At 41.7% G+C, this 14,412-nt stretch overlaps 1 protein-coding gene across 1 annotated transcript in view; it reads right to left on the reverse strand.

Moving 5' to 3' along the window:
• Slc25a21 (solute carrier family 25 member 21) overlaps positions 1-10,493 on the reverse strand; it is a 474,469-nt gene extending 463,976 nt beyond the window's left edge. Inside the window, exon 1 of the mRNA XM_032907774.1 lies at positions 10,107-10,493. Coding sequence (XP_032763665.1) covers positions 10,107-10,173 — 67 coding nt within the window. The 5' untranslated portion in view covers positions 10,174-10,493. The remainder of the gene's footprint in view (positions 1-10,106) is intronic.
• Between the last annotated feature and the right edge of the window lie 3,919 nt (positions 10,494-14,412).

The raw sequence follows: 14,412 nt of genomic DNA on the forward strand, positions 1-14,412 counted from the left end.
CATAAAAATTACAGAAAATAGAAATGGTTTTCCATCTCTCTCTATCACTACATCTACCTTATTTTCCCACACATAACTGAAAACCATACTTTAATTCTAATGAAAGACAGTTTTAATAATAAAATATAGTCCTTTGTATTTTTCAACTATAAAATCTTCTAGATTCTTTGCAGGGCATCTGAAGGAATTTATACCAACTGCTCTGTAATGATGGAGTCTAATGAGAAGTTAAGCACCTCTAGATCGAAGTCTACCTAGTTTCTTGTTTCTTAAACAATTCATCTAAGTCATAGGAAGACAGCGCCATCTACAGGTCTGCACAAATAGAAAAGGATTGGCTTAGATTGTGATTGGAATGACAGTGACCCTCCAGTTTTAGTAGGAAGCTCAACATTAACTCTGTTCACCCTGGAATCTCAGGAGATACTATTAAGTTATAACAAAGTGCTTTAATGTTTCGCTACAACAATTTTTCAATGTAACAATAACAGCAACAAGAAAAGAAACTCAATACTTTTCTACAATTGTTTTATTCTTTGTGGTCCATAAATATTGGTAACTATTGAAGAAATATTAGCATGCTGATAAGCATCTCTCCCCTCCGTAACATATTCACTTCATAAAACACTTTGTGGACATAATTTCACTGTGAATGTCATCTGATTCTGTTAAAAATAACACAAAAGAGGAAGACATATATTTACTTTACAATACTGTAGTTATTATATACACTAAGCTAAGTCCACTCTTTCGTCTAACACAAACTGGCTACTCCTTTTTTAAAAAGATGTGTTTATTTATTTTTATGTATATGAATACACGGGAGCTGTCTTCAGAATCACCAGAAGAGGACATTGGATTCCACTACAGATGGTTATGAGCCACCATGAGTTTACTGGGAATTAAACTCAGGACCTCTAGAAGAGTAGTCAGTGTTAACCACTGAGTCATCTCTCCAGCCCAAACTGGCTACTCTTATTCAGGGAGGAAAGGGTTAAAAATACACATGCTTCAAAAAACTTAAGATTCTCTCCCTTTTCATGGATAAGCTCAGTGTGTTCTGTGGGGCTGATCTTACATCAGTCAGACATGCATGCATCTTACTTGGTTAGATAAGGTTCCTTCCATTAACAGCATATGATAACGATAAGGCTTAGGATAGTCTTAACTAAGCATATGTAATGGACAACAGAAATGAAAAGCTTATTAATGTTGAGCTCTGTTCTGCGCAAGAAGACTCTCACACCTGAGCTAAGGTCTGATATTTAAAGATTCTGTAAAGAAAAGAAATGCTCTGCTGTACTCAACTTCCCAAAGCAGCTCTGGATTCTTAACCCAATGAGCAGAAAGGCCAGGCTATACATGGGGCTGCATACACCATTACCCACAATGCACCCTGATAGTGTAGAGTAGTAGCTGGGAGCTCAAATTTTGAAAAAAGAAAAAGTAGGTAGACAGACAGACAGACAAACAGACAGACAGGCAGAATGCAGAATTGGGTTGTATGCTTTGTCACTAGTCTTGAACAAACTTCATTTCTCTGAGATTTACTTTCTTCATCTTTAAGAAATTACAAATTAATGCAGAAGATTTAAGCAAAGTGAAATACTTGGGACTTGCCAATAGTGTTATTGGCAGTCAAGATAAAATTTGCTGTTATCAGTTCTAATTAATTTTATCATGCTTATTGACTATAACTACAAAATATCTACCCCACCTAAGTGAGCACATAAGATTCATTTATGACTCCTTGAGTTGACAAAAAAAAAAAAAAATGAATCTGACTGAAGTGAAAATCGCAATGAATACACCCTACAAGAGAAAGCAGCATTTGAGGTGGTGATTTCAAAATACATTTCTAGACTGTCTTTGAGGATCACTGGAGCCTAAATGAATATCAACTCCATGTTATTTCTACTGTGCACATTAGCAATGTGGCTCTGCAAAAGTACAACATGGATGGGAGTGGCTTATCAGCCCCCACACCTGGCTGAGGAGCTCTGAGCAGCTGATAACTTCTGGTAGAAGGAAGAAAAAATTTTAAGGGTGTGGCTAGACTCAGAGGTTATTTTTAAGAACACAGGAGGTGGGAGTGGGTAGAAAGTGAAGGGTGAACTGAGAAGAGTTGGGGGAAGAGTACTGTTGGGCTGTTCAAAATACATTGTACACATGCGTGAAATTCTCCAAGAATTAATATTATATTTTAAAAATATTAAAGTGTCCCTTTGGGGAACAATGAAGTTGCAGATACAGACCTGAGAGTCACTGCAAATAGTTTCAAGTCAGCCAGAGGGCAAATGGTCTTTGTCAAGAAGATAAGAGACAACCCTGGGTAATCAGCAAGGGAGACACTGAAGGACTCGGAAGCTGGGCACAGTAGCCAAAATCTATACTCTGGAGACAGAACTGCTACAAACTCAAAGCCAGTCTCATGCATGGTGAGAAGCAGGACAGCCCCAGCTGCAGATCCAGACAGACCCTGTCAAAATAAAGGAATGAGCAAACAAACAGGAAGAAGGGTATAAACCGACCACAAGAACAACTTTCAAGGAAACGCTATAAAAGGTGTGAAATTCTACAACTATGAGATAAAGCTGAGAATGAGAAACTTCTGGCAGGTAAAATTTTCAGCAAAAAGAGGAAAAATACGTAGCCAATTATAGTAAGTTGAATATCAATTGAGAACACTTTCAGAGGTTGAAATGGAAGAACAAGGACCATAAAACCCAGATTGGGGTATGAGACATGAGCTTGAGGAGCAGATATAAAGGAAGACTATCTGAGCTATAGACCTAGGGGCTGGGGAGCGGCTAAGTGGGTAAAGGGTGTAGCAAGCATGAGGACCCGCATTTGAATCCCCAGCATCCAGGAAAAAACGGGGTGTGAGAGAGCACTTTTCTGTAATCTCAGCATTGGGAAGGGGACTGGGGAGAGATTAATCACTGACCATCAAGCCAAACGGTGTCATCAGGTTCAGTCAGAGGTCCTGTCTCAAAAGCTAAGGAGGAGAGACAGAGGAAGACACGGATGACAGACTCTGCCTCACGCTCACGAAGGGGTGATTGTATTTACACCAGGTGCCCATGTGCCACACATATGCATGCATACATACGTGTATGTAAGGGGGGAGGGGAAGGTACATGCACTTACCTACATGTGGATGTGCACAACAGAAGCATACATGGACATACACACAGTAGAAAATGAAATGGGACAAAAAGGCTTAAGGTGTTTGGCAATGATTTGTAACATCTCTTCTAATTTTGGAATCCTGAAATGTGAACTTGCGTTGCTATGAGAAGTGACAAAGATTTTAGACCCAGAGAACTTTTTTCCACATTATTTACTAAGTAGTTGAAACAAAAAGTTCTTAGCACTGTTGCAGTTGTCACTCTTAAGAGAGTATTAAAGCCTGTGACGACTTCTGTCTTTGGAAGTGGAGCCTAAGAATGAATGTTGCGTGAGCTAGCCTCTGATGTCTACTCCTTACTATAGGTCATTAACATTTCTCAGCCTCTACCATGTAACCTCGGAAACAGAGTTTTTAATATTCTGAGTTACTGTGGCCATGCTGGCGGAAGGGCAAGCAAGAGCTGATTTATCAGCCTGTTTCTAAAACACTGGGGAAAGTTGTTTTATGTCAACTGAATAACGTCCCCACACACTGACAGTGGCAAAGCTTCTAACTGCCATTCACAGGAATAAAATGAGAAATCCTCTGAGTGTAGTTATTCAGCTCTGTTTTTGTTCCTTAATTCATATTCTTGAAAGTCTAGGTTTTCCTAAAGAGACAAAACTACTTTTAATTAACATACACCCTTTAAAGGTATTTTATAATTAATTTAAGCAATAGAGTTGCTTCCTCCTCTGTGGTTAAAATAAAGGGGGATTTTTTTTCCTCCCTAATTATCCAGATAATGGGTTCCAGTCTCCCTTTGATGTGTCACAAGGGCTCACCTGTTTCACTACAACCTGCTATTTATTATCAAACAATTATAGTTCCTCAAATCCCAAATTTCCAAAGGTGTCATTTATCCAAATCACATGTGTGCCCCCTTTGCACTCATTCTTAAAAAAAAATTTCCTTGATCAAAAATGTAAGCTTGCCTACCCCCTGGTGTATCAGCGTTTATTACCTACCACAAATTAAAATCCAGAAGACTTCTAGTGTATGTACCATTAATGTATCACCTTTAACTGTATTCAAACCATTATAATAGAATAAAAATGGAGAAAATAGTATGAAAAAGAAATGCTTAAGATATAAAAGATCCATAATCTCAAAAAAAAGATTTAAAATTATTCCACATCTTTTAACCATTTTTTGTTGTTGTTGTTGAAAATCTCGTACTTTCTCCGTGCTAGGATAAGAAATCATTTTGAATGTTCTCAGAATCAATTTCTTGAAGCCTGTTCATGAATCTCTGGTTTTCCCTCCCCAGAAGTGTCTGCCACCTCACTCTCATTCACTAAAAGTTAATGAGATTACAATTCACAAAGTACTTGAACTGTGTTTAGCACAAAATTAGAAAACTTTATTATTCCAGAACAGTTCATTTCAACCAAAGTGGTGGCATCCGAGGAGATGAGTAAAGTGAAGTACAGATATTGATGAAGAATGGGATGTGTACCTACAAGTCACAAAGGACCAGAATGAGGCTGGGGTAGGTAAGAGTGAACAAAGAAGTTGGAGAATTGTTGTCCTGCCAGCCCAGTGACCCACGACAGGAGGGATAAGGCCTCGGGCAGCATTATGGGTAGGACTGGAAAACTTGAGGTTTCTGAGAGACTGCAGAGGCACCCTAGGTTTGCCAATGGGAAAGGGTGTGTACAGACTACTGGTAAATTTACAAGAAAACCTGGCAGGCTCCTGTAAGAGAAAGACCTCCTAGGACACCAGAGCAGCAGCATCGCAGCACTCAGGAGATCCTGAGTTAGGGTGCAAAAGCTTCTGAGGGTTTGGGGTAATAAACATTTGAGTGGACTGGAAAGGATTGCACCTAACATGGAGAGGGGGGGTGGGGGAGACGGAGAGGGAAAGGGAGAGGAAGAGGGAGAGCGAGAACAACCCCATGGGCTTTTAGAACATGTAGAGAGACACAAACTATACATTAACAAAAAAGGAGCAGAGCTGGAGAGATGGCGCTCTTGCAGAAGACCTAAGTTCAATCCCTAGCACCCACTTTGGCCGGATCCCAGGCCTCTGGCCTCGGAGGGTCCTGGTCTTCATGTGCATATATCCATACACAGACCACACACATATGCATAACTGAAAATAATAAATCTTCATTTAGAAAAAGAAGATGAGGAGGGGGGAGGGGATGCTGTCTGAAGAGACTCCTAGATCCAAAGAGGAGCTGACCATGCGAATGACAGAGAAGCCCCCTAGAACTCCTTGATGTAAAAACAGGATGTTGAAACCAGTGTGAGGAATTCTGACATTGTTGCTGTCATGCTTGCTGGTAACTATAGATTTGTAAGCACCAGGAACAGAGAAGAAAATAATAAAGCAGTGCAGTCCAATGCTGAGTGTGAGTTACTTGCCCCTCGTTCAGAGCCCCTTTTCAGTCCAAACTTTACCCACCTGCATGTGGAGGCGCTGAATGGATTGCCATTAAAATAAATGGATTTTGTTTTGGATAAAAGTGATCGAGTTTCACAGAAGCCAGTGACCCCTGTGGTTGAAATAGGGAAAAGCTGGAGGAAGATGAAGAGGAGGGCAACCCTGAAAGAGGACCAGCAGTCTCAATCAACCTGGACCCTCGAGATCTCTCAGACACTGAGCCACCAACCAGGCAGCAGACACCATCTGAGATGAGGGTCCAAACACATTTACAGCAGAGGACCCCCAGGTCTGGACTCAGAGAAGATGCACCTAACCCTCAAGAGACTGGAGGCCCCAGGGAGTTGGGAGATCTGGTGAGGATGGGAGTAGGGGCATCCTCTTGGAGATGGGGGGAGGAGGTGTGGGATGTGGAACAATCAGAGGGTAGACTGGGAGGGGGATAAAGTCTGGATTGAAAAAAAAAATTAAAGGGTAAGTTTTTAAAACTGTACACTAATAGGAACTGTAAGAGAGTGCGCACATGATCCCTCTAACTCTGTGTCACTTCCTTCTTCTGTGAATGGGAATTACGATGGCGTCTGCCTTATGGAGTCCCGAGAGTAAAGATATTAATTCCTGTGAAGCACAGAACTGACTGGCATTTAACACTCAGTGGGCATCCACTGGCTAATTTTGTTAACTTGACATAGGCTAGAGTCATCTGGGAGGAGAAAACTATTGAGAAAATGTCTCCATAAGAGTGAGCTGTAGACCAGTCTGTAGATCATTTTCATAATTAGTGATTGGTGGGGGAGGGGCCAGCCCATTGTGGGCCGGGCCACCCCTGGGCTGGTTGTCCTGGGTGCCATAATAAAGCAGGCTGAGCAAGCCAAGTAAGCTTGGCTTCTGCATCAGTTCCTGCCTCTAGGTTCCTGCTCTGTCTGAATTCCTGTTCTGACTTCCTTCAATAATGAACAGTAACAATGTAAACCCCTTCAGTCCTGGGCACGCTACAACTGAGGCTGCACCTTCACCCATGGCCTTCCACGGCCTCTCACAGTGCCCAGCCTCAGCTGCTCTTTACGACCCCTTCATGCCATCAATACGAGGTACTACCTGGGTGAGTCTTACACATTACCAAGTGCAGCTGTAGTATTAGCTACAACTTTGGCTGTCTGTGGAACACAGCTTCTTTGGGCTTTCAGAAACACTTCCCAGAAAATTCCATTGCAGTGATGCTGGTCTCTTCTTAATCACCACTAATTTCTTAGCTCCAGCTGACCAATGTCAATTGTCCCAAAGCTGCCATGTTCTGCTGCTTGCCAGAGCTGGAACGTGACCCCACTGTTCTATTACATTATCACAAGCTTTCCGTTTTCCAACTCTTTCACTGCCTAAGCTTGGCTGACCTGGATCTTGCTCTGTAAATTGACCTTGAACTCAGACATCTTCCAGCATGTCCCCTGGGATTAAAGGTGTGTACCACCACACCTTGATTTAAGCTTTTCTTCACCTAGAACTTGCTGTCTCATGCTGGCCTTGAACTCAGAGATCTTGGCTTTATCTCCCGGGATTAAAGGCATGTACCACCTTGCCTGGATCTAAATTTAGCTGGGTAGGATCTTGCCCCAAGGTCACCACTCCATTAATTCAATTTAATATCCTTAAACTTGGGATTGAGTTCCATTTTCCTTCCTGGTGCCCCTTTGATACTGGAACTGTATTTTATCTTTTTCCTTTATAAACTTGCTATACTTATTCAAATCAAAGTTTCCACTAGTAGCAAGATCTATCTATTCTGCAAGGTCTAGCTATAATGACAAGCCCTAAAGGAGGTTTTAGATACATGTTATTAGATGCGTGCTATCAAACTGCTAAACGTACCTGCAGTCTTTAAATGGAAATATCACACGTCCTCTTGTAATAAAAGAATGATGTATTACATAATATTCATATATAGTCCTTTTATGGTGAATCTATTTTTTTTTCTTTAGCTTTCCTTTGAGAATCCCCAAACCACATGTGCCACCTATCCAATGGGGACAGGCTGTCGTTAATTGATAGAGGTGGATTCCTATCAACATTGGGTAATTTTGAGTCTATTCCTAGTATTTTGAATTAAAAAAATAAAAACACAAGTTCCCTGCCCCTCCCCCCCAAGGAAGATCATTCAAGAGCATGAAAACTTGGAAGTGATGGAAACCAGATTCTAATACAAGGAATGAAAACTTCAAAACAACAGTTAGCTGTGAGAAACAAAACTTCTCCCGTCCCTAAGATCAGGTAGTGAAATATCTCTGTCAAATTGGCCCCCTTACGGCCTTGTACATCTCCACATAAGCTGGCATGGCACAGCAGTCTGCTTGGCAGAATGCCGAGATTTTCCTATGTTAAAGGAAGATACGGGCTAGAGAAATAATTGAGTGGTTCAGATCTTTCAGAAGGACCAAGATTGGATTCCTGCTTGGTGGCTCACGGTCATCTGTAACTCTAGTTCCAGGGAGTCTATCACCTTCTTGTGGCTTCCTTGGGGACTAGACGCACACTTGGTGCCCAGACATACAGGAAGACAAGATACTCACACTCATGAAAGAGGGGCTGGGAGACAAGTCACCCAGTAAGCTGCTAAAAAAACAGTTGACTCGCCATTGTTGTCTGATGTATAAGACACTATCTGCATGCATTTGGGCTTGCCTACCTTTTACAGAAATGTTAGAGCATGGCAAATCAGAGTAATGCTCAATAGACATGAGTCACCATTGTCCTGCCTTGAGGGTAATGGATCACATGACGTAGACAAGGTGAAGAAACACTGCATCCTGTTTCCTCCTGAGTGTTCCAGTTTCTCAAGGGGATGACACTAGACCTTGAATGCCATGAGACATTTGTATCTTTCCCATAAGCCACTCCCATTATTTTCTTCTTTAGGAGAACATTCTTTTAGAGGACAACTTTGACCTTTGCAACCAGAAGATCATCGTTATAATACACAGACAGATGTTAGTATCAGTAATCAGAAATCTGGTATTAAAGACTCAAATGCACCTTATTTTTTGTTTTTTTGTTTTTTTGTTTTTTTTTTTTTTTTTTCGGAGCTGGGGACCGAACCCAGGGCCTTGCTTGGGCCTTGCTCTTGCTAGGCAAGCGCTCTACCACTGAGCTAAATCCCCAACCCTCCTTATTTTTATAAAAAGTCTACCTCTCTTGTCAATGTAATAAGATAAGCCTAGATTACTACAGTTTCAGCAAATTTCAATATTATTAATATGCTTTTAAAGGTCAAGTAGAAGAAAATATGACGCCAGTGATGCCGCAGTGTAAACTACATGAACCCAGCAGCCTATTTCAAATTTATCTTGTAATTGACTTACCACTTATCCATGCTAACTGACTAATTCCCATTTACATCAAGAACAATACATCGTGGCATAAATCCATCTACGCCAAATGTTTATCCAAGAATATGCAGCATAAACAGAATTAGAGTCTTTGAGTTGAACTGTGCTTAATACACGTTGTGAATATACAAATCAGCCAAGATGTCTGTAAGTCACTGGGCGTAGCCTGGAATGTTAACCAGCTTCACTTTCCCTACCGTCTAGCAGAGTGTTCTTTGTTCAGGATCACAGAGTTGGAATTAAACTATATATATGTATCATTTTCACAACTGTATCATGTTAAAGTATGCAGGTAAGTGACATATCTGGATGCTTTTGGTTCCCGAGATGAGCTAGTTCATGACATAAAACTACTCATAATTTGAGGGAGTTCATTATTTAAAGGCTCGGTTTTGCTTGAAAATAGACGTTGTATATTGAGTATCGTTTAATCTATCTTAATTATTATTTATCAGTTGTCATAACTTATTAAAATAACCACACCCGTGAAATTTTTTACAGCCTACTATTAAAAATATTTAAAATTATGCGTAATTTAATGGTGACAACTTCTTCCAGCTGCATTTGAGGGTAGTTATTCCCAAGCTGGTTTTAATAGATCTTTTTGTAAAGTCTCTCCCACATCGTAGCTCTCTACAGATTAATGTGAGTCCATTACACCAAAGGTGTTTATATATGTTAGCAAGAGCGTTTAATTTTAATGTATCTATTTATGGCATGCATATATCCCCAAGAAGCACAGTATAAAGAATCCCTGTGAGGAGAGGCTAGGGTTATGTTAAGATCCTCTCTGGCTTAGAGCTTGGGAAAAACCTGCTAAGAAACTTAAGACGGAACTGGATCCTCCTTATGTAAGATAGCTGTCAAAAGGAAGAGGAAGAGAGGGAGTGGAAAGCTTTCCAAAAGCCACAGTAAGTTTCAGGGACTGGTGAGTCCTTTCATGCTTCTCACTCTAGGAACAGAGAAACCCAGGAACCTGAGAGCAGAGCAGCTAGTGGGGACTTCACCCAAAAGAGCCGACACCTCTGCTCGCCTCCTCTGCTCTTCACAGAGTCAGAGTGGAAGATTTAGGAGGACGCACACAAACTTTCGGTTGGAAGGCGAGCCTTGGGTTCGTTGTCGGGTGGTGCGGCGCGGAGCGCGCGGGGAGCGGGCAGCCTTACCTGCACACCCTCCGGCCGCGACCTGCCTGCAGGTCTCGTGCAGCAAGCTGACGTTGGAGGCCGACATCTTCGTGACCAGGGGACAGAGTAGCCAAGATGCCAGAGCGAGCTCCTCTGAAGGCCGCCGCCGATGGAGACCGGGTCCCGTCGGTTCTGGGGCTGAACTCTTCCCTGTGTGGCTGCGGTCCAGCTAAAGACGGCGGTTCCGGCACCCGCTCGCGGCGAGGTCGGCGGAGGGGGTCCGAATTTGCCCGGCTGCCTGAGGCTGCCCTTTCCACAGGGGCGCTGGACGGGAACACTGACAACTGGGGGCTGGGTAGACTTGGCCTAGATCAGTGAGTCAGGCTCGAGCTTCTAGATAGGGGCTTATGAATTTGCCTATCGAGACCTCCTGCGGAGTTTGTTTAGCTGGCTGCTTATCTAAGGGCTGCCTTAGACAAGGACAACAGAGAAGCAGCCTCGGGCGACCCTTGCCCTCCTGGCATTTCAACATACAGTACTGTTCCAAAGAAGGGATAGTGCGTAAATTCCTCCAAGTTAGTCATCAAGAAATTGAAGGCCACGGCAACTAGATCAGAGCAGATCTGTCTTTTAAAAAAGTGCCAATATGGTAACTTTGCCAGGGAAGTCGTTTTGGACATTTATTTCATGCACAATAAACTGAGTTTTACTTACTGCAACCATAAAGGTCTTGTTATTCGAGTGCCTTGTGCCCACTTCACAGGGTCACCAAGCTGTACACAGAAGCACAGTATGATGACTTGTCAGAGAGCCTAGTCTTTCGGGGTTAGGGCCTAGAGACCTGTGTTTTAGTAGTTCTCTGTTAGGAACATTGAGGCAGATGTGAAAGAGAAGCATCAATAACCTACTTATTCCTTTTACAAAATGTGGAATTACTCATACTAGTGCTTTAGAACCACGGACAAGACAAAACTACGGTTAGTACCTGTTGGTAAACCACAAGTCCCAAACTGCAGTATAAGAGAAACACGAGTCAGATAGTTTAGAACGCTCGCCACGCCCCTGACAGGCAGGACATGATAAGAGGGAGTACTGGGGACTGGAAACCCTGTTGTCATTTCTAAAGCTTAGTGTTTAATACATGTATTCTGAGCATATAAACTACCATTGCTCACTGTCAGAAACATGGATGGGTGCAATTTAAAATAACTCAGTGTCAGATCAAATAGACAAAATTAATATTTATATCTAATTTTCATTCTCTGAGCCAGTAAGTGTTGGTGATAGTGAGGCTGTGGAGATGGCTCCGTCAGTAAAGTGCTTTGTCATGCAAGCCTGAGGACCTAAATCCAGCTTTCCCGAACATGGAAAGCAGCGTTAGTCTGTAACCCTGGCAGGAGACATGGAAGACAGTATTAATCTGTAACCCTAGCAGGGAGGAGATCATGGAAGACAGTATTAGTCTGTAACCCTAGCAGGGAGGAGAACATGGAAGACAATATTAGTCTGTAACCCTGGCAGGAGAACATGGAAGACAGTATTAGTCTGTAACCCTAGCAGGGAGGAGATCATGGAAGACAGTGTTAGTCTGTAACCCTAGCAGCAAGGAGGCAAAGACAGGCAGATCCCTGGAGCTGTCTGGTCGGTGGGGCTAGCCAAATTGAATTCCAGGTTCAGTTGCAGGCCCAGTCTCAAAAGGTAAAATGGAGAACAATTGAAGATTCCCAACAGTAACCTCTAGCCACCACATACTCCTGTTGCAGGTGAGTATCTGCTCACATGCACAACACATGTATACATACATGCACACATACATATGCACACACAACACATATACACACATATACCCTGTGTGTATACACATGCACGCACGCACACACATAAACCACATGTGTACACACACACATCCCATATGTATACACATACACATGCAACCACATGTACACACACTGTTGGGTGCCTGTGCCACCTGACTAAGAAAACCTAACACCCACACCACGAAGAATTGGGTAAATGTACTGCTTATGTGATCAGATACACAAAAATAGTTTCTCATTTTTAAAATTGCCCCATTTGAAAATGTTCATCAATACCAAATGGCCAGCCTTGAAAACATACATACAAGTCATATTATATTTATCGAGGTTATATTTAGGAATGTATATTTTACACATAAACATGCTTGGAACAACAATTAATGAAAATATGAATTTAGAAGAGAGCAAGAACTCATTGATAAGTGGACATTAGCCAAAAAGCTCAAATTACCCAAGATGCAATCTACAGACCACAGGAAGCTCAATAAAAGGATAACCAAAATGCAGATGTTCCCACTCCTTCTTTAAAGGGGGAAATATTCATAGGAAGGGAGATGGAAACAAAGTTTAGAGCAGTGACTCAAGAAATTGCCATTCAGAGCCTGATACTCATGTGGCCCATATATATATATATGATATATATATATATATATATATCCACCAAAACTAGATAAGATTGATGAAGTTAAAAATGCATGCTGAACACGCTGAACTGAGAATAGGACCCCCGTTGAAGGAATCAGAGAAAGAACTGGAAGAGCTTGAAGGGGCCGAGACCCCATATGTACAACAATGCCAAGCAACCAGAGCTTCCAGGGACTAAGCCACTACCTAAAGACTATACATGGACTGACCCTGGACTCTGACCTCATAGGTAGCAATGAATATCCTAGTAAGAGCACCAGTGGAAGGGGGAAGCCCTGGGTCCTGCTAAGACTGAACCCCAGTGAACTAGACTGTGGGGGGGGGCGGCAATGGGGGGGGGGTTGGGAGAGGAACACCCCATAAGGAAGGGGGAGGGGGAGGGGATGTTTGCCGAAACCGGGAAAAGAATAACACTCAAATGTATATAGAAATACTCAAGTTAATAAAAAAAAAATGCATGCTGAAAGGGACTGGATATAGATCTCTCCTGAGAGACGAATCCAGAGTATGTCCAATACAGAGGTCAATGCTAGCAGCAAACCACTGAACTGAGAATAGGACCCCCTTGGGAATTTGAGGAAGGATTGAAAGAGTTGAAGGAGTTTGCAACCCCATAAGAACAACAATGCCAACCAACCAGAGCTTCCAGGGATTAAACCACTATCCAAAGACTATAGATGGACTGACCCAGGGCTCCAACTGCATATGTAACAGAGAATAGCCTTGTTGGGGCACCAGTGGAAGGAAACCCTTGGTCTTGCCAAGGTTGGACCCCAGTGCAGGGGAATATGGGGAGGCAAAAGGGGGATGTATAGGGGAATACCCATGGGGGGGGGGAAGGGAGGATTGGGGCTTATAGACAGGAAACTGGGAAGAGGAATAAACTTTGAAACGTAAGTAAAGAAATATATAATAAAAAATTAAAAAAAAAAAATTCTGCACAAAAAAAAAAAAAAAAGAAGAGAGCAAGAAAGAATCCAAGGGAGAGCTTGGAGGGAGTGAAAGGGAAATGTGTACTTATATTAAATTCTCAAGTAAATAAGAAATACCAATTTAATAAAGATGAAAAAATTCTCAAAAATAAAAATAAAATTCTAATAGCGAAAATGAAATTGGTTACCAAAAACAAACAAACAAAAAAAAAGTCCTGCTCCTCTATCACTAAGCCAATTAAAGGTATGGAGAACTATATTTTACTAGTTAAATATGGGATCTTAAATACAATATAAATCATTTATTCAACAAATGTTGAGGATCTGTTGCATTTTAGACATAGTCCCAAAATTTCAGAGCTTACAAAAACATTTCATTATCTAAAGTAGAAATTGAATTTTTCAAGATGATAACAGGAATAATCATTTATGTGTTTTTATTACAGGATTCCTTTTGATAACAATGGGACTGTAGTTTCAAATGGTAACCCCAGGCCAAGCACATTGTCACACAGAAAATTAATGACCTTTCCCAAATTAACTATTTGTATGTAAAATACAGATTTTTTTTAAAAAAAGTAACCACAGAACCTTTTTGCATTTATTTATTGGGTGTCCATGTGTGTGGATGCATGCATGCGACAGCATATGCAGGTCAAGACACAACTTGTGGAAGAGGGCTCTCTCCTCTCACCTTGTGAGTCCCAGCATCCAATCCAGAAAATGGATCGGAAGGCTGCAGCGGTTTCCTTTATCAGTGAACCATCTCACAGGTCCCAAAACACAGAATAAAGTCACAGCTAGAATATCCCAAGGTGCCACTCAGCCAAACTATGTATTCATTCATTAAAACCTTACCTTTAGCACTTTCCTGGCATTAGCAATTTCTAACAATAAGCACCTCTTCATAACGGGCTGTCTAATCTCATGGAGAAATCCTACCCTTTTGTA

The sequence above is a fragment of the Rattus rattus genome, chromosome 7, assembly GCF_011064425.1.
Source record: "Rattus rattus isolate New Zealand chromosome 7, Rrattus_CSIRO_v1, whole genome shotgun sequence".
In the NCBI taxonomy this organism is placed as follows: domain Eukaryota; kingdom Metazoa; phylum Chordata; class Mammalia; order Rodentia; family Muridae; genus Rattus; species Rattus rattus.